The sequence below is a fragment of the Patella vulgata genome, chromosome 7, assembly GCF_932274485.2.
Source record: "Patella vulgata chromosome 7, xgPatVulg1.2, whole genome shotgun sequence".
NCBI lineage: Eukaryota > Metazoa > Mollusca > Gastropoda > Patellidae > Patella > Patella vulgata.
Genome location: NC_065885.2, coordinates 36,879,148 through 36,901,487, shown reverse-complemented (window position 1 = coordinate 36,901,487; position 22,340 = coordinate 36,879,148). Strand labels below are relative to the sequence as shown.

General features: G+C 36.2%; 1 protein-coding gene across 1 annotated transcript; it reads left to right on the top strand.

Annotated features, from left to right (window-relative positions):
* Window positions 1-5,829: 5,829 nt before the first annotated feature.
* Window positions 5,830-14,779, top strand: LOC126828702 (myogenesis-regulating glycosidase). Its single transcript, XM_050558644.2, has 2 exons — window positions 5,830-6,074; window positions 11,819-14,779. The coding sequence occupies exons 1-2, from the start codon at window positions 5,910-5,912 to the stop codon at window positions 13,847-13,849; spliced, it is 2,196 nt and encodes a 731-aa protein (XP_050414601.1). The 5' UTR covers window positions 5,830-5,909; the 3' UTR covers window positions 13,850-14,779.
* Window positions 14,780-22,340: the final 7,561 nt, after the last annotated feature.

Below are 22,340 nucleotides of genomic sequence, written 5' to 3'. Positions count from 1 at the left end.
AAACATCTACTGATAGACCAGACTCTAAAAGAGACGAGTGTGACATCAAACCGGAAATGACGGTGGATGGTTACCCCGCTGGCTGTAATTCTGATTCCGGTATATCTATGCCACCGTCACCGGACTCAATAACTGGGGAGTGCCGGAACCGTACTGAAACTCTGTCCGATGAAGAAATCAATGAGCTATACTTAGGAAATGTGTCCGCGAAAAATAGACGTCGTCGTGGCATTTTTGGAACCTCAATGTCACGGACTAATTCAGAAGAGACCAGCGAATATGATGGCGAATCACCAGACAGGTTAAAGGTACCATCTACACCCGAGAGAAAGGTTTCTTCTGTTTCTTTTGATTTGGACGTACCCGAGGACTACAGCCATCTTCAACGAAAGAAGAGCAATCCTGGAAATGGTGATGGGAAGCATATATCATTTGGTGGGTTTGAAGAAGACGTCAAGGATGAAAAAAAAAGCGAAGATGCTCGACGCTGGAGTCGTGTGTCCTTTCAATCTAATGCTTCGGAAGCATCGTATGGTAGTACGCCGAGAGGTGTGGCCTCTCATGTAAGACGGGATTCCATTGCTCTGGCAATGAATGGTATACCTGTACTGGAGAAACCAAAGAGGTTTACAATGTTTCGAGCTGTTAAAGAGGTGGGTGAGGTCACAAAAAATCCAAATTCGGTCCTGGAGAGAGTAAGTTATATTTTAGCAAGATAAGCTTGTCGGACACTTCGTCTTCGTGCTCAGTGTTTTGCTTCCATACTGTTTTAATGTAGAACTTTAAAGGCACAAAGCCTACAAGAACTGAGCAATATGTGTTCGCCAGTGTATGCTTACTTAGCTAAAATTAGCTTAATACTCAGTATTAATATTGTGCATTATGTATCATTGTGAAAAAACTGGTTGTGGCTATATGTATATTGCTAATCCTCTAACAATAACTGTTGAATGTTTAATAAATTTTTTTTCAAGTCCGATTCTCACTTTGCAGGAGTAACTTTTGCAGTGCTAATTTTTGAGTTCAATTTCGTGTTTACGATGATTACATGTTTTAACTATATGCCATATCACGTTAAAGGTCATATGTTCTTCTTGTATGTAGAGTCGAGTGCCAAAGTAAACTTAGAGTTTCCAAATTGACAATATCATTTGTAAGGCGAACACAGCTCTAGTTTCAAGTCCATAACTCGTAATTAGCCCAATCACGACACGAATAGAAAGAGCCGTTGTCAGTGGCAGCTCTAAGCCAAAGAAGTGTATATATCTGAAAGTACATAAGCAATGCCAGTAAAAAAACTGTTAGTTTTAAAATGACGAGTATCAACGAGATTGTTTAAGCAATACCATTTCGTTATATTTAATTTGTTTTAAAGATTTGTTCCCTCGAGTATAGTTAGGTCATCTGTTCGGCCTACAGATCTACCTATTTCTTATTAGCCCCGCTTTGAAGTCCGTTTTCAGCGAATCTAGTTAAAACGATGTGTCATTTTCGTTCCGTATATTCGGTTCGTCACGAAATACAGTAAACAACCAAAAAATAAAACGGGATGGAATATTAGAATAATTTTAGTTGGACTAGATTACAACCAACATGTTTGGTTAAAACAATTCACTGTCTGGTGTAGACATAAAATAAAAAAAAATGGTAATCGGAAGTAAATTATAGCAAGTTTTGCACCCCTCGACCCTAGATATAATGAAGTTTCACCAAAATCTGTGTCTTCATTATCCCAGTCGGGGCAGAAAAATAGGACGTTAAACCCCATATCATTTCATTTGGTTATCGTGTGATTCAGTTAGTTTAACAATTACATACTAGTTAATTATTTTCAAGCATTAGACCAGAATTTTCAAATAATAATATAAGGATATTTGTGTTCAACAAAAAGACTTTTTGTTCAAATTGTCAATCTATGCTAGTAATAATATGTTATTATCTTTGGTTATAAACGTGAATTATTTAAACATATCTGTTTTATATATGTTTATATATTTTTTTTTATCTAAGTGCCTCGAGTATCATTTCATTAACATTATTATGCATCCTTTATCTAAATATACATCCTCTATCTCAAAATACATCAATTTGTCTTAAAGGTAAATTGGCCGTGATAGCTTGAAGAGGTTTATCACTATGTATATCCATAGTCATTATTCTTTTCGTACACTGTACAGCTTATCAACCCAACTGACGTTCCGTAAAACAGTGTAATAATATAGAACGGTTTTGTGAAGATCAATTTATGTGTTAAATATTCTATCTCATATACAAAGCGTTTCCAAAATGTTCAGGATTGTACGTGATATGTCACAAAAGGTAAGGTCAATAAAAGCATCGATGATTTATAATAGAACTAATAATATGTTAATACAGAAATCGTTACAAAAGTGTTTATGCATTGAAAATATATTCTATATACCATATATGTCTACCTGTCCATTGCGTAGGTCGTAACCGTTAGTCAAATACAAAATCCAATAGGCAACATACCGTAAAGTTGAACAATAGTTAGTTGACTTTCCAAATGTGACAAATGAGATCTCCAAAAGCGTGAACTGAATTCAACTATTAAATTTGACCAAATTTCAATGCATAGTATATTTGGAAGGCCCGATCGGGTTTATCTCGGTTTATTAAAATTCATAGCTGTACTTTAAAAAAGTAAGCTCAAATAGGCCGCGTCCTTACAAACCATAACATTTAGTCGTTAAAGGCGATTCACTGGTATTATTCAAGCAGTGATACTGCTTTAAAAAAATGTGTTATTTGACAATCCAATCTGATTACAATCAGATGACTATGTCTGATACTATACTACATCAATGCAGCGCAAACCTCTATGGGCAAAGTAAGTGAAGCAGCGGCCAATAAGCTGATAGATGTTTCAGGAATATTATGTCCTTACTGTTGACAAATATCGCTATCGCTTCATTATCTGGTTATCCGCCACCTCGTCATTAAGTCCACATACTATAATAATCCAACTTATTTGTCTAGATGTTGATTCCTTTTTCGGCATGTTAGTTGCACTGTAAAATACCATTTTGTGTACAGCTGTGTTTTCTTTGAAAGTAAAGGTATCCAAATTATTTCCGACAAACTCAATTAGAAGTATAGAAAATGAATAACATTTCATCTGGCTTTTTCACTCTCGAAAACCCTTTGGTCATTTCACAGGAAACCAACCCTGATTATACGTTGATTATAATTTATAGTCCTGAATCTTATTGTATTGTCGGTTAACTCTTTCGCTGGTATAATGTCCAAGGCATATTCCAAACACGATGGAAATTACTGGAATACTTCAGGGAATGCAAATTGGGAATTTTGTACTTGGTTACCCTTTGGAATCCAATGTAATATACGCAGTATTTTATATAAAAACATCTTGTAATCCCAGGTGTAATAGGATTATTGTATATTAGGATGCGTGTAACTGTATGTGTTACATTTAATTACATGATAATAATTGAGACCAATCACATTACAACATGGGCCACCGCACGCATGCACCATGCCCCTGAAGCAACGACCGCTAGTTTTACAACATCCAGCCGTTGCTAGCTTAGACCTAAATTCCCGGACTTTTAGGTAGGTTATGTCGCTTTATCACCCACGTAAATAATAGCGTTGTCCGATCAGACGTCGGTATACAAACACAGAAAGGGATAGATACGTTTACAGTCGTTGGGAGCTTTCTTTTAGTGAACGCAATGAAACCAAAAGAAAGGCAAACTTTCTAAAAAATGGAAGAAGAGAAAAGTAAATTAGAAAAGTTTGGACTAAAATGTGAAGTGGGTTATAACGGAAAAGATGAGGTTGAAGTGGAAAAATTCCAACATACCTGACACTGAACGAACCTGATTATCACGGGTAGATATTTCAGTTGGAAAGCGCAAGACTTGGTATTCGCGATAATATTTGAATTTCTATGGTTACGTGTGCAATGTGAAGTAAGACAGATTCCCCCAGACAGTTGCCTTTTCGCCTACTCTTATTTCAAGGTCCCGTTTACTTTGTACCGCAATATGGACACGGATGCATCTCGGTTTTTCTCCACAACCGAACGATTTGACGCTTGTAGTTCGGCTATGCATAGCAATCCCCTCTTTTATCCCTTTTAATGACAAGTTTTGTTGACTTTTTGAATTCGAAGAAGGGTGTTTCAACCAAGTTACATGTTCTGCCAGGTTTTGGTGGTAGGATCAGCTAGGCGATAAACAGACATGATTATGGAAATCACTTATACGTAAAGGGTGCCCCAGCCTAAGATTCATTTTATCATATGAATTTAATATCTTGGTCAAATTTAACATCTTGGTCGAATTTAACATCGAATTTAACATCTTGGTCGAATTTAACATGGTCGAATTTAACAAATTTTAACATCTTGGTCGAATTTAACATCTTGGTCGAATTTAACATCTTGGTCCCTTTGTGGTTATAAAGATTAGGGACATCGGAATGTTAAAAAACGTTATGCACCAAGGAACGTCATGGATTTGAAATCAAAGACATTTGGGGAGAGAATTACTAGTCTTATTCTTGGTAATTTTTAATGAAAAATATTACCCCCTAAAGTTTAGATTGCGCTTCATCTCTGAGACTTAAATCACTATCTACCCAAACTGGTTATGTTCGAATTTCATACTATTATGTAACGATATGTTATCAGGATTTTGTGTCATTTTAAATTCGCATTATTCCTTTCTAAATAATCGTGCACCCTTCATATTAACTGTATGTAGCTAAGAATTTGTATGTGTCGGGTTTAGTTTTGTTATCATGAAGATAAGTGTAGTAGTACAGTGTCATACAGCCAAAAATTACGCTGGGTTATTATTTTTTTCATTTTCTATTTTATTAACTAGGCTATGCCATTCAGCGTGAATTTTTCATCTTTCTGAATTCGGATCACCCAGACCTGTCAATTCGCTGGCGAATAGTACGAAGACTGTTTTAGAGCGACCAAGAGCACGCAGTTCCAATGATATTGAAAAGTTCCAAACGGATATGAAATACAACATGAACGGATATTTTTATTTGAAAGGAAATCATGGCAGGATTGTTGTATATATACAAACATAGTTTTGTAACTATCAATAGTTTTCGAGATTTTTTCAGCGCGAAGCACCCCTAAATGTATCAAGATTCGAAAATCGCTCATCGGTTACAACAAGAAGAAAAAAGATGTAATTAATTAGAGATATTATCAAATATCCTATCACATAAATATCAAAAGTCCAAGGACTTATTTTTGTGAATTATTTTTTCCAGACGCTTGCAATACAAATTGCAATGAAAAAAAATGTCGGATTTAGACTTGGTGGGGCTGTGCACTAAAAAAATAACACCAGAAGGTCTCACAAAGATACATAACAAAACAGGATCTTGGGTCACCTCTTAAATAAAAAATGTTAAGGGCATACATGAAAAAAAAAAATGAATTTTTTTTTTAGGTTTCTCTGGATTGTTAAACTAAAAGGTATATCTTGTTTAGCTTATGCCTAAATCGGGCACTGCAATCAAGGCTAATATTTTGTCTGCGATTACACTTTATTGTAGAAGCGGACGTTGAATAAAGCTGTTTCGCACAAACACGTCAACACACGTCAAATCCTAACATAATCAACACGTAAATCTAGTGTAGGTGATTAACATGTCTAATTATCAATAGAAAGTCACGGCTTATTTGAAGACTCGTTCACACTTCATTAGACACGGTTAAATGACAAAGGTAAAACAATAGAGACATACCAAGTAGATATGCGCAATAACAGTGGTCAATTGGTCGTAGATGGCCAGACGATTGAGTAGTCATTTCTCTTGACAATTGAGTGAGATGTAGGAGACTGTAAATAGTTGACAGCTACTAAATAATTGTTAAATCGTGTTGACCAGGTTAAATGACTTTAGCAAGATGCCCTTTTGATTTGAGTAGCATCTCGACGTTATCACATCGGTTTGGGATCTACGACATGGAGGAGGCAGAGAAAAATAGTGGATTCATGAGAAAAATTACCTGGTCAAATCCTTTCAGCAAGATCAACTTTGATTTTCGATGTTTTGAGGTAGATGTTTTAGTTTTGTGATAAGCTTAGGTATAAATAATAAAGATTCAATCTCACTGTCAGCAATAATATCTGATGTAGATAGAGTGAGTCCGCTGCATCGAACAATATTATGTTTTGTGCTTGCAAATGATAAAAGACCACCCGTGGAAACGTCGCTCTATGTATAGTAAACCAGTAATTGTGTTCTGTATAAATTTCGTGTTGATTTTGTGTTCTCGGGGATTATATAAGATTTTGATCGTTTGAGCTATCATTGTTCGTTGGATCAAATGAAATTTTATGTCGGTTCTCGTTTTCATTAGCTCGAATGAAGCAGAACAGTAGGACGTTATAAAGAATTCATTTTATTTGCAATCCCCTCGTTCGTCAAATTGAGGAAATCAAAAAATATTCTAGTCAGAACGAGACATCTAAATTTTAACCAGAGCTTCTTCTTCCTGTGAGACTTTACACCCATTTCCACCCAGAGTGATATCACAGACAAATCATTCAAAAGAAACTTGCGTACTAGTCACCGGTTTAGGGGCGGAGAGGGGGGGGGGGAGGTCTAGTCCGGCATAGGGTGAGAACAGGTAGGCGAGGCAGAAAAAGACCACCTTTATCTCCAAGATATCCTTTTATGGTTAAAACTCCGTTTGAATTGTCTTCACGGCAGCGGGGTCTGGAATTTTTTTAAAATATAATTAGTGTGGAAGTTTATGTCAATAAATGTACCGTACAAAAGTTAACTATAAATAGTTTAGTTCATTTAGTCATGGGTGCCGCGATGGCTCAGTGATTAAGGCGCTGTCTTGTTAACCTTGGGGTTCCGATTTGGTTTCGAGCCCGGTGTTTGGCGTGAAAGTTCCGCAGTAATTTCGGCCATGTTTCCCCCTGTTAGTGGTGCAGAAAGGAATGCTGGCAAAAAAACGGCGTTTAGTCGTTCGGATGAAACGAAAAAAACTAGGTCCGTGTATACATTGACGTGCACGTAACATAAGTCCTCCTCATTTTCAAATCTAAAAATATTGTCATTGCTAGTAGTAGTACATCGAAAGTCATACAAAAGTCATACGTTTCGTTAAAAATAAATTGTCAGCATAACAAGATGACCCAATTAACCTCTTTAATTCCAACATAACAGAGTAAAATTATAAGAAACTAGGAAGATGAAATGACGGGAGTAAAAGCTTATTCTTTCTTAATCTTTCATCATATCCCGATCCAATTTATGGCGGTTCTTTCACCCATTTAGGTCTCAGTATATTATATTTATAAACCGCTAAACAAAAAATTTTGTTTTTAAAATATTTTTTTACTACCTCACTATGTTATCTACTATAGTTTTACAAAAACAAGCTCCAAATAAAAGAAAAATCAATAATGAAGAGTGGTAGTCAATTTTATGTTCAATTACTACACTATACAGTGTAGAGACCACAGGAAAGATGAAAACCCTGTGGTAATAAGAAGTTCCATTCCCTCCGTTTCGACCCCCACACCTAACATAAAGTTTAAGGAAAACACGTTAAAAACCCATTAACCTTTTAAAAAGTACAGCAAAATCGAGCCACACATAAGGAAACAGAAACTGTGATTAACTCAAAATAGATAAAATGTCAGAGATATTACGATAACACCATACATTATTTTAGGATGAACTGTAAACGCTTTAGGAAATCCCTTTTGCCCATCGGCAATGAGGCATAGTTTTTCCTTCTAAACACTTTAAAAGGTTACCAATCGTGGCCAAGAACCCAATAAACAGCCACATAAATGACCCGAGTTATCATCTTTACACGAGACAAGCGCTAATTGTCCTCCAATATTTTCTTTTTTTCTCCTACGCGTCTACAGAGTTTTCAATATAAGGACAGCTATTGCTAATGATGGTACGTGCAATTAAAGTATACAAGTTCGATTTTGTCAATAATGCTGTAATTATTATAGCAAAAACAACACATTAAAAATGGCGGAGATCCTTTCGTTTTCTATAATGGTTATCGCTGTAATGCTATTAATAAAGAGGCACTATCAATTTCACCAAGAATATATTATGATTGACGAGACATGATCACTCTTATCAAGAAATTAACTTCACTAATTTGAACCTTCCCGTGAAAGCCTCCAAAGTGCTAACACATTTCTAAGGTTTTTCGTATTGTTCGAACGACTAGACACAATTCATTGCCAGGCCCTCCTTTCTGCTCCGCTAACAACTGGAAATCACGCTGAAAAATTCGGGGGTACTTTTTCGGCCAATACCGGAATCTAATGCCGGATCTCCAGACAGTGAATCAGTTAGTCGCTGTGACCCCCGAAAAAAAAACCACTGCTGAAAATATATTTGTTTTATATATTCAAGCTTTATTAAACTAAAAGCTAAATGTGAGAAAAATATGAATGATAGAATATTTTCATGTAGTTTTAGATAAATATTGTACTTCGTGTAAATGTTACCTAGGAGACAATAAATAATCTGATACATGTGTATAGTATGGAAGCCTATAGCTACCATTCATAATTTCTACTTTTCGCCTCTTCACAACGCGAAAGTCGAAAAGTAGAAGTTACGACAAAATGTGAGGCGACAACACGCCACGCTATACAAGCCAAAATCAACTCGAAAATAGGAAATAGAAATAAACCACAGCGATAATAGCGCCCCTCGTTTTTCCTAATTTCTTATTTTCGACTTGCATTTTGGCTTGTATACCGTCTTGTCGACGATAGTATAGAGAATTTATATCACAGATAACGAGATTATATCCACCACAGTGTAAAATACGTGTATAATTAGGTGTAAATATAGCTTAGTATAATCTATATGATGTAGACATTAATATGAGTTCTGGTTGTTCTTATTCTTGTTTTTATATGAATAACGACATTAGTCCTTTTAATGCGCACTCTTTCCTACCAACACTTTTGACAAGGTTCATCAGTGATTGGGATGTTGACATACGAAAGTTACACCGCTTGGGAACAAACACGAAGCTATAAATTGACTGACAGTGATCAACAATTTTAGACGAAAATCTACTTCTAGAGTGTGATATTATTATTCCATAGTATACTAATTTTGAATATGGGGGTCATTCAGGGCAGAGATCTATTCTCAAAGTAAATAGTTCTCTGTGTACAGTATGGAATGTTGTAAGCTTAATTACCTAAAAGCTTTGTTCACATTGGCATTGGGTTGATTTAGGATCCACAGGAACCGGACCTTGAGCGATACTGATCTTTTTGTTTTGTTGTTCTTCTTGGGGGCGAATAAAGGTTCCTCCAATTCACTTACGACAGACATGAAACATGGCATGCTTGTTCCTTGAGCAATTGTGCGTCTGTTGCGGACTTTTTCGATATGATGCCACAAATCGAATATGACTGTGACGACGGCATGTTCGGTTCCCACATGGTCCATAACATGCTCGTTTATGTATTCATGCACTATTTTTGTTAAGTGGTTTTCCTTGATTGACTCGTACATTTTAGAATGGTATACATTTTTTACATTTAAGTAGAATAAGAGATTTATTTTACTGACGAGAGTGATTTATATCAGATTAATCAAAATAGATATAGCTGTTTGGTTTGGGTAAAAAATAAATAAAATAGATTTTATATGTTGATTTGTTTTAGGCGATGGCAATCTGTCCGCGTTGAAACTTTTACCACACCGTAAGCCCCCCAAAATAGAAACTACAATTTGTAAACCCCAGCTTAAACTTAAAGAGACATTATGGAAGATTAGATAAAGAGCGGACAGTTCTCACAGTAAAAGTGAAAAACTAGATATTGTAAAGAGAATATGCTGAAAATTTCAATCAAATTGCTCCATTCTGAACCGACATATAAGCGTTTGAATTGTAGGCCTAGCCTCGATCATCATTGCTAAAGTCGGCACGATAAAAACATACACGTAGTCTAAATTATCCAATTTTGGATTAATCGCCAATGAACGTTGAGCAGCAAATCGGATTCAAATCTACTGAAAATCCGACACATAAGATGGCGTCCAGAGTTGATTAAGGTCTTTTCATGTTAATAAATATCTAATTAATAGTTTATATAACATTTTAGGCCTAAAGAAAGAACTGCAATAGGCAGATTTGGCTCTTGCATAATGTATGTCTAATCTTCAAGGCAAGCATTTATTCAACTAAAGCTTACACCACTACTATTCTGTCACTACAGATTAACCAAATTCAAAGGATACATATTGATCTAAATCAATAAGGTTTAGCTTCTTTCCGCTGTTTTCTTTTATTTTTAACGAGGAAGAAATATAATGTGTCCAATATGTCACATGGAAATCCAGATGCTTTTAAAATAGAAGCACACTTGACAGCCTTTATTCATTCTTGTCATCCTGATCAAAATGCTAATCCTGTATATCCATTAAACGATTTTGGAGAGCGCCTCAAATTTCTAGGCTAAAAACTTAAATTCCGGACACTAGCCTTAATTATAACCTCTCACATTTTCAACACGCCAGTTAATCAATGTCCGCGATTATTTAAACTCTTCAAGGTTACAAATGGATCATGTCTACATTGATGTATGAGAATAGATCAAACTTCTTCAGCAGAGATAAACGACACAATATTTTACAGAACACACTTTATCTTCAGCTGAATGCAATTTATTTAAAGATGCATTATGCAAGAGCTAAATATGTCTATGTTGCAGATTATATACATTACTTTTTAGAAATTTTTATGCACTTGGCAAACCCATAAACAACTCTCTAGTTCATTCGGTGGCTGAGATATTAAATGGATTAGACCATTCGCGCCATATAATCGGTTACCGTTAAAATGGACAACATTCAATAAAAGGACAAACAATTCAGAGTTCGTTTTTGATCATGGCAATGATACTAGACAATCGGCTGTTTCATGTCAGAATTCGAACACTCATAACTTCGGTCTGTAATTTTCAAGATTTTCAATTTTCATTATCTAGTTTTGAGCTATTACATAAAGAACGGACAGCTCTTTATCTAATTCGTACATAATGTATCTTTAAGTAGTGAATATATTTTGTATTAATTAAATATGCATTAACTTGATATGCTGTTGGAATAATTGAGTGTTTTCGACATACTCCATATTTTTTGTTATAAAACCTTGGTAATTTGTCACCTAGGAATTCCATTAATATTTCATATATTTCATATCAACATTTAATAATTAAATTTCCACCCATTAATCGTCTTTAATGCGAGAGAAGAGGCGTTTCCGCCTACTCCTATACAATATCCAAACTGTCAATTGTTAGCTCGAAGGCACCTCGCCTGACAAGTGAAGACTTGGTTTGAAATATCCCCAATGGTTCTTCTCGACCCACACCCAATCCAGAGAACATTGCCCTATCCGCTCAACCACTCTTCTTCCAAGAGTGCTGCATCACCCCACGCCATAATTATATGTAAGCTCTGGAACTGATGGTGTTGACAAGACTCAACATTATAGGAAATCAGAGTAAAACTTTGTCGGACTTCATAAAACGAAAATGGCAAAGATTTCTGTGAAGTGTTGGAACCTTTCTTGGATATCAATAAAATAGAAAACTGGACCTGCAAGCTGAAGATTCGACTTACAAAATAATAACCCATGCACACAAATAGCTCATACGCGCGACAAATATACTTTAACAATAACGTATTTGCATTTACGAAATATGATTCCATATGGTAATAGTAACCCAGCTTCATGATCATCGTCAATTTGATTTTAAATCTTTTTTTTATGTTTCAGATCAACTGGAAGGATAAGGAAACCTATAAAAAGTACCTCATCCACGTCTTTGTTATCTTCGTTTTCATACTGTCCTTGATATTTGTTAGTCTTGCATGGTATTACCACAACGAAACGGAGAACGCAATTGCCAGTAGTCAGCAGATCTTTTTCGACCCCAGGCTTCGTGTATTAACCCTATCCGACCCCAATGGCCATGATATGATCAAAGCCCAATTAGGTCAAGAAATTCCCTCTTGGCAATTGCCTCTGCATTGTCCGCTTATAGAAACGGGTGATCAATCTAAGAAAGAGTGTTTATGGAAGAGACACGCTGTTCTTCGAGTCAACCATTTTTACTCTCCAGATAAAGACATCCAATGCTACAACGTTTCTTGGGAAAGTCTCAACCCAAAATATGTACCCTATGATTGTTTTGATATTGGTGACGTTCAATGGTTCGGGTCATCTAACCTAACTTCCGGGTCGATGCCCATATCAGGAAAGTTTGATTACAATTCTAACGAATACAGTGCCGGAAATGAAGGTGTCCTTCAATCGGCCGTTGAATTCTACTGGATTACCTCAAATGCCGTGGGATTGTTTGTGAACAATGAAATACCGACGCATGTCAGATGGAATACTACTAGAGAAGGTCAGATGTGCCTTGTCGCAAACTTCACGGTACCGTTCTATGACCAAGATGACAAACGTTTGCCTGGACTAAACTACACTCTTTGTAATGGACACGACACCCTAAAGACGCATACTTTTATGCGGAATCTCCATTCGGACCCCGAAAAACTACGCATGATCGACACCAAAACATTACAAGACCCTCACTGGTCAACAGTTGCAGAGAAAAAATCACGTCTCATAACGCAAGCAGACGTCGAAGACGTTGCTAGGTCAGTAGTTAAGTACGGATTAAATTGTAGTACAATTCAGATTGATGGAGTATGGCAGTCAAAATTAGGCGATTTAGAGTTTGATGCATCAACATTTCCAAATGTCACCAGTATGATGGAAATCGTCGAATCTTCAAATTGTAGTATATCCCTTGAAATAAACCCATTCTTTCATTTTTTATCTGAAAATTATGATCATGGTGTTAAGAACAATTTCTTTGTACGGGATTCTGGTGCCTATGTTCCTGGGCTGGTCCATTGGCAGCATGGTATTGCGTCAGTCCTTGATGTTTCAAATGAAAAAGCACACGAATGGTTTGTCAACAGTATTAAATCCATTAATTCGAATTATAAAATCGATATTCTAAGATTCACCTATGGCAATGCAAACTGGCTTCCCCATAGACCCCATTTTAGCGTGCTAAACGAAACTCCTAATGCCGTTAGAAGATTGTTCACAAATCTAGTCTATTCCGCCAACCCGAAACTTGTCATAGATAATACAGCGCAAACACAAAACGTTGCCAGTTTACTCAGCGTTAAAGCATCGATTCTAACCATGGGCACCAAAGCATGCATCAGTGACGTTATCCCCAAATCACTAACACTCGGGATCTTGGGCTATCCCTTTATTATATCTGACGGATTCAGATCTTACCACGATAAAGTCAGTCTAAACACTCCAAATTTACCAAGCAAAGACCTATTCATAAGATGGATGCAGCTATCAGCTTTCTTTCCAGCAATGAGCTACTCTTTGAGTCCATGGTCATTTGATGACGAGACAGTTAAGGTTTCTAAAAATGCGAGCGTTCTTCACGAAACCCTTATTATGCCAATTATTAAAAGCATGAAAATGAGGCAAGACCTTCATCGAGGATTGAGTATAATGCGTCCATTATGGATGGCAAATTCAGATGATAGAACCGCCAAATCCATCAGCGATCAGTTTTTGATTGGAGATGCTTTGCTCGTGGCTCCGATAGTTTGTGAGAGTACTGTGAAAAGAGATATATACATCCCAGCAGGTATCTGGAACGACCAACTACGCTCTACCTTAGTAGTTGGACCTAAGTGGCTACACGACTACCATGCAGGTTTGTTTGAGATTCCCCATTTTGTGTTCATGCGAGTGTATAATTGAAATGTAATTAAAAGGTAGCACATAAAGTTATGCATAAATTGTTTGAGTGTCGGGAAACTGGAAAATAGTCAGTGTGTGAGCGGATTTTTGCACGAATCTGTAATTTGTAAATAGTGAAACTTGAAAAACTGTGCTAAACGTAATGTATTATTTCAACAAACAAAATAGATTATATATGCATATCAAGCATGGATAAAATATTTGTGTTTCTAAGGAACTGAACGAGCTGTTGTGTGCTTGCCGTGTTAATATATGACTTGAAACTCATTTGTGTGTCTGAATTAGCCGTGGTAAAAAAACACTGAAAGACCATTCTGTTCCATGATTTGATAATAATTTAAGGGCAAATTTAATTTGGGCGAAATGTTTGAGATCCTGAAAGTGATATAGTGTAATTATTTTGAAAAGCTTAATTATATTCAACTGCGATGACAAAAAAAAAGAGTTCGCCACTTCAATTTGTGTTATTGTATTTGTAATTTTTGATTAAATAATTTCTAAATCGAACATTGTCACCGTGCATCGTCTAATAAAGATGAATTGGGTACATGCTGTTCCTAAATGTTCCCGGTATTTAATAGCTGTTTCAGAAAAACTTGATCAGTTCAGATGGGGAGGGGGGCCATCTTTCGATGCCTAATTTATTTCTCGATTTAGCTACATGGCCCGATTTGTGACACAAGTTCAATTGTAAAAAGCGGATATTTTGTGCAGACATTTAACTGGAATCAAACGAATCCAATATACTAGTATATACAATGTGATTAGCTAAGAACAATAAACCCCAAGTGTCTGTGGCAAATGTACATGCCATGTTTGTCCATGTCTTCAGCACCACTCACTGAAGTAAGCTGACCATCACAATAATTTTTCACCCCAGGTCAAATGAACCAACGTTATTTTTGTTGGTGACTTCCCTAACTCAAGTATGTTTACATACTGATCCTCCCCCCAAGTCATGAATATTCGCCAAAACCTGGCATAAAATATATATTCAAATACCAAAACGTCAACGGTAACATAAATTACCACACCAAAGGGGTTAGGGTGGGGGGAAGAGAGAAGTGCTATAAAGAGACGGTATCATGAAATCAGTGGAAGGAAATATAGCACATGTATTTATTAACAACTAGAAGAACGCCCGGCTTCACTCGGGGGTCATAACCCCGAAACCGGAAGTGGTAGACTAACGCCACCTGGCCTATGTTACTCCCCGGTCCGAGGTACCCCTATACCCCAAATTTCAGACTCGGGGCAGACCTAGTGTAGCCGCTAACCCCGAACAGACAGACAGACAGACAAACAGACAGGCAAACGAACGACAGTCACAAATATTAGTATAGATAAATGCCATATGTAACCCAGTTTCACAAATAATATTCCATAACTTTAAAGTCCGATAAGACAATACATATCGCAAGTACTTTTTCAAAAATATTTTGGTCCAATAAAATATTCGAATCGGCTCATCCAGTTTTGACCAGATGAAGTTTACACTGCTTTGTTTGTCTGATCTCTCGCATTCTGTGTAGACAACCAACTACACACACACGCCTTTAAAGGAAAATATTGGTGCCAGTCATTATCACGTATGTGATAGAGCTGGTTAAACACATTCCAAATATAATTTTAACACAGAGATCATTGCTACGATAGCTGAGTAATACAGGTTTCCTGAATCGGAAGTGACGACCGCCAAAGGAAAACACGAGTCATGCCTCTATATAACTGACTGATGTGACGAGTGATAACAGATACACGGACGAATTTCTGCTCACTAATAATTCTTTCGAAGACCAAAAGTTGTTATACGGGACTGTAATAGGATACCTGACAATTCAATAAGGTAATTGAATGTCATTAGATAAGAGAACACGAGAAAAATAGAAATAGTCCGTACATTCCCTTGTTTATATTCATTCTATACCTTATAAAAACATGGTAATGCACGGACTTTTTCTGTTTTTCTTTCGTGTTCTCTTATCTTGTGGCAGTCAATTCTTTTTATGAATTGTCAGATATCCTCTCACAGTCTAATACAACAACTTTTGGTCTTGGAAGGAATTATTAGTGAGCAGAAATTCGCCCGTGTATCTGTTATCACTCGTCACTTCAGTCAGTTATATAGAGGGATGCCTCGTGTTTTCCTTTGGCGTTCGTCACTTCCTATTCAGGAAACCTGTATTACTCAGCTATCGTAGCAATGATCTCTGTGTTAAAATTATATTTGGAACGTGTTTAAAGTTACAATTTCATATTTTCTAAGAAAGTCAAAACATAATTATTTCTATGTCTTTTGCTCAATAGGTTGTCAACTCACTATTATACGATCATAGGTGTCATTCTCAAACTTAAAACTCATTTACACCGGAAATAATAACACAATTACCTCCCAATTACCCCCCTTGTTTTCTATTCTCCACCATAGAGTAGTTATCTTCAAAAGTTGGAATTTGAAGATGAAAATGATATTTTTGCCAATTTCTCAACTGGCAATAGTGAATTATAGGATTAATAGGATTATTCTTTAACAAGGCAGGACTGTTTATAGATACCATCTATTTTATGGCTTTATTTTAATAAATTTTAAAAATATAACTTAAAAATATGAAATTGCAACTTTAATTAGTTCTATCACATATGTGATAATGACTGACACCAATATTGTCCTTTAAGACCAGCATCTCGGGTGCTTGTGATTAAAGGACAATATTGGTGTCAGTCATTATAAAATATGTGATAGAGCTCGTTAATTACATCCCAAATATAATTTTAACACAGAGATCATTGCTACGGGAGTTGTGTAACAAGCACGTGAAGAAACGGGAAGTGACGTCAAACATGACAAACATGAGTTGTCCTCTATATAACTGACTGAAGTAACGAGCGGTAACAGACAAACGATCGAATTTCATTTCACTGATAATTCCGTTGAAGATGAAAAGTTGTTATATGAGACGATGAGAGGATATCTGACAATTCAAAAAAAGAATTGGCTGTCAGTAGATAAAAGATAACGAACAAATTAGAAAAAAATCCGTGCATTACCATGTTTTTCATTAAGAACAGAATGAATAAAAACGGGGGAATGCATGGGATTTTTCTACTTTTTCTCGTGTCCCTTATCTAGTGACAGCCAATTCTATTTTTGAATTGTGAGATACCCTCTCACCGTCCCATATAATAACTTTTCAACTTCAACGGAATTATCAGTGAAATGAAATTCGATCGTTTGTCTCTTACCGCTCGTTACTTCAGTCTGTTATATAGAAGGAAAACTCGTGTTTGACATGTTTGGCGTCACTTCCCGTTTCTTCACGTACTTGTTACACGTCTCCCGTAGCAATGATCTCTGTGTTAAAATTATATTTGGAATGTTTTTAACCAGTTCTATCACATATGTAATAATGACTGACACCAATATTGTCCTTTATTTTAAATTTGTTTACTGTTGCAGAATTTGTCTACTTGATTTTGTGTTTTATATCCGATTATTTCCATTTTGAAGACGAATTCATAATTGAATTAATTACTTATTTGTCATCATTACACGTGTCTATAAAACGATTTTTGGAATATATATGTATGGCAATGATTGTCATATATTAGGTCTCGATTCATGCAAGTGCAATTGGCGACCTACATGTTCTTATTAAATTCTTTTACTTGGCTAGTCAGGTTGCTTCTATTTTAAGAAGAATCAATAAAGAAATAGAGCTTTTCAATCGTGTCAGAGCAGAATAACGCATTTCATGCGTTATTGTGGTACAAAAACATCCATTTAAGATGGGAACAGTCAAACAAAATACGATATTTGACGTAAAACAATTGCCGTCATGTCAGTGGATTTCCGAAGTTAATTGAAGATGACCTCTATCAAACGCCTCCACCTTTTCATTGTACACGATACTGCATCATAATAAATTGAATCCTGAGCCTAAATTGCGACTGCCCGAGAAAAAAACTCATTTGGACAACATATCAAAAATCGATTCAACGATCAACATGCAAAAAAAAAAAAAAATAATAATAATAATTGACTGTCACAAGATAAGAGAAAACGAAAACAATAGAAAAAGTCCGTGCATTACCATGTTTTTTATTAAGTACAGAATGAATAAAAACAAGGGTATGTACGGATTATTTTTATTTTTCTCGTTTTCTCTTATCTAGTGACATTAAATTACTTTTTTGAATGGCCAGATATCCTCTCACAGTCTCACATAACAACGTTTGGTCTGCGAACAAATTGATAGTGAGCGGAAATTCGTTCGTGTAGTGTTAGCACTCGTCACTTCAGTCAGTTATATAGAAGGATAATTCGTGTTTACCTTTTGCTTACGTTACTTCCTTTTCTTTAAATCTTCATTACGCGTCTATCGATATTGTCCTTTAAAAGCAAAACTAGGAGAAGGCAATTGTGTAAGTAGTCTCGGTCACCCAGAACCTTCTGGTCTTCAACGTACGGTCTGGGACCGTTGTCAATATTTGACGAAAAGTCCATTGCCAATGCATAACCGGGAGTTTGGTTTTTAATGTGGTTGATTGTCCAGTATCTTTGGCGAAGTCAAGTAAGAGTTGCGCCCATTCCGGCAATAAATCCTATAATTCTTGCATTAATATAAACAGACATGAATCGTGACGACGAATTAGGGTTAATTTTAAAAAAAAACATATATAGCTCATGATGAAAGAAATTTTACAATAAAAAGAATTAAAAGTGTTGGATATGTGAAATGACATTCTTAAATTAATTTCATAGGCGTCAACATCTTGGTTTAGGACGAGTCAAGTGGATTTTTTGTGAAATGACATTCTTAAATAGGCGTCAACATCTTGTTTTAGGACGAGTTACCTCCCTTAGACTGGATGATAGAGACTATTGAGTAAGTACCCCACCAGTATAAAAAATATGCCATTTACAATAAAAAGATTAAAAGTGTTGGATATGTGAAATGACATTCTTAAATTAATTTCATAGGCGTCAACATCTTGGTTTAGGACGAGTCAAGTGGATTTTTTGTGAAATGACATTCTTAAATTAATTTCATAGGCGTCAACATCTTGTTTTAGGACGAGTTACCCCCCTTAGACTGGATGATAGAGACTATTGAGTAAGTACCCCACCAGTATAATAAATATGCCATGACACGAGCGCAATGCTGATACTTCTTTGTCATTATTTTATAGTGAGTTATAATGAAACTACACCACGACTTGTACGTCCACATCTCTTTTCAGCGACTTATAGGCTACAGTTTTTATAATTTTTTTTTAAAGGAAAGATTTTTGGAAACTTACATTATAACAAGTCGATGATCTCCATTTCTTTTCAGCAAAATACCCCTTGTTTACCGAAAACTTGCTATGTTTGTCGGCACAATATGGGCCATACTTTTCATAATAAAAATTCTGAAACTTTCAGGTAACTTCTTTTGTAATAAGATAAGGACTCCTATTTCTATTCGGCAATATATTTTAGAGTTATACCCCCTTTTTGTTGAACACTATCTAACCAATTGTTAGCATGAAAAGGTTCCGAAAATTTCAGAAAAGTTGCTTTATGACTAGAAAATGATTTCTGTTTATTTTCATTTAGAGTTATATCCCCTGTTTGTTGAAAACAATCTAAACTACTTGTTAGCATGATAAAGTTCACAGTTTTCATAAAGAAATTCCGAAACTTTCAGAAAAGTTGCCCTATGACTAGAAAATGATTTTTATTTCTTCTCGACGTAATTAGATTTACTAACATGGATAAAAGCTATCTTCAGGTCCGAGTTTTGTTCGGATTTCAAGAAAAATGTTTGAAATCACTGTGAACGCCATATAGGCTACAGTTATTAACGGATTTAGTAGTGTGAAGCTTTTTGTTCATGAAAGGACGAACCATTTCGATATTCAGCGCTCAATAACCTTCCGTTTCAGAGTAACTTTTTTCTGAAAAGATTGTGAACGTAAAAGAAGCCACAGATTTTTCCTAACTTGAGAACACCACAAATTTGGTGAACAACCAAGTTTTCCTTTCGGATAAGCTGCTGTCTATGGCTATCTTTTTGTCGAGACAAATCGTAGGCGTATTTCCACGATTCGCGTGGCTATCCTTTTGGAAGATATCAGATATGAATGATATAATTTTAGACGAAGAAGATGTTCCTGGCTAATTAAAACGATGGCTTAAATATTTAAAAAAAACAACAGGGGAGAAACAAGATTTGATAGACAGGGTAAGAGGTTCATTTACGAACATATATGCTTTTTTGAAAGGTGAAGACCCTTTGATTTTATATAAAAAAAATATCATGTCCAGCGCTCGTCATTAACCATGGTATAATACAAGGCAATTATATTGGAAACAACGTAAAATCAGATTTTATTAAGATCTACTCAAAGACATAACACAGACTATTCATCATGCAATAGCTAATATTTCTATAGACTGGACCGTAGTCTAATCAAATTGCTAATCCTTTTGTCAAAACAAACACTCATCTACAGCAAGAATATTGATTTTTCATATAACATATGTGACATATTAAACGAAGACTTGGGGATTATATAGTATTTAGGACTAAAATTTTCTCCACAGGAACTTGCCTCTTAGGAAAATGTGAGGATTTCTAGTCAGTGGTGGCGAAGAAGTACACATACCTTTCCCAGGAAAATTAGTTATGGAAATAAAAGAAAGGTATTGCCGAGTCCAACTGTGTTGGATTGTTTACCCCTTTCAATCTTACCAGAGTCGGATTAAGAGCTTCTGACGTCCGAAGCTCTGAAAAGATTGTGATACCCCATATAACTCAAAATAATCGATACTAATCCGTAAAATTCTATCTGTATATATTTCGAAATGAAACAGAATAAACCAACATGCTGATATTTCCAGGAAAATACCCCCCCCCCCCCAACCCCAACCCCAACCAAATCCAATGACAAGTTGCTAGATGACCTGGCGCCTGGTACGTTCGGGCATTTTTATGCGCGAACTCTTAGGTTTTTTTTACTGGCATGCGCACAGGTACTTTTTCTTTTTCTTTTAACAAGTACCCAAATCGGGGATTTCGTGCGGAGGTAGTTCGGAGGTAAACAGTCTGTGAAGTACAACACTTGCCACTGTACCTGTGTATCGCTAATTATAAACCGAATGTGTGAAGACAGTTCATACATATCACTCAAAAATTTTTCAGTACAAACTCAGTTGATCCACGCTCGATTTGCTACTAAACAAACCCATCGGTTTATTTTCTCAACAGTGTGACCCGAAGTGACCGCGGATTTATTGACCTTGTATGAACTTATCCATAGCTATATCCTTACACCGAGAAAAATTATCTAGTCTCGGTGAAAAGAACCATGGTCATCTGGTAGAAAATTACTTTTGTATTTTTTGGAACGGAAAACAGTGTTTTTAGAAGCAAACTAACCTGCCGCACATGAGGAAGTCATTATACTAATAATAAAAGGCGAGACCTCTTTTTGCGGCACAGGCTTATCACTGAGTAGTAAACCGTCCACAAACAATAATATAGGAAGCCTAGTGACGAGTGTAGTAAGTAGGCTATAGACTATAGGTTTGAGTCGAGATTACTCGCTTTCAGTTTACTCTGTTTTTGCGATAACCAATTATGTGAGAAATACCATACTGACATTCGGTTTTTAAAAGTTGTACGCGAACTAAATGCGTTTGTTAGATACTGACAGAGCAGCCCCGAGTCGAACAATCGCCGCCCGAGCTGTCTTCGTCAGCTAGTTTCACAATATCGTGCAATAGGTGTATTAATGTGATTTTTAGGTTTAACCCCGCAAACAATGTCAAAATAGTGTTTTCACTGCTTACAGAAAACTGAAATTTAAAAAAAAAAAATTTTATGAGGGTGACCCTCCCACACACTCCCTATCGAGCTGCCGCTCGGTCTGCGCAGCCTCATGCCTGGCACATACTGTCAACATTGTATATTTTTCCGTTTCCGCCCTTCCCCCCCACAATATATATTTCACGGCTACGTTGCGACGGTACCAGCATACCCAGTTGTTGACACCCATTACATCACTCCTGTCTAACAAATCATAAAGCTGTGGTGTTATGGTGGCGGCATAGTATTTCACCGTAACACCACAGCCACTCTAACCATTCATAATACATCTAACTATCCCTTTACAGCACTTCACTCCCTACACATTTCCCCTCGTCCTACTTTCCCAAACGTCAACAACACATCTCATACATCCAGTTCGCTGATTAACCCTTGTACCACGTCTACTGGATGCTAATCTGTATATTGATGTAGTCGCTCTTTACACCATTATATTCGAACATATAATACAGCTATATGAAAGTATCGACGAAACCAGTAACTCACACACCATCTGCTGCACATGTTAGTATAAATACGCATTCGTCATTGTGTATTTATGTATTCTGTTCACCCCGAACATGACACCAATACCAATTAGTGATGATTTCTCTTCAATTCTGTACTATTATTCCGTA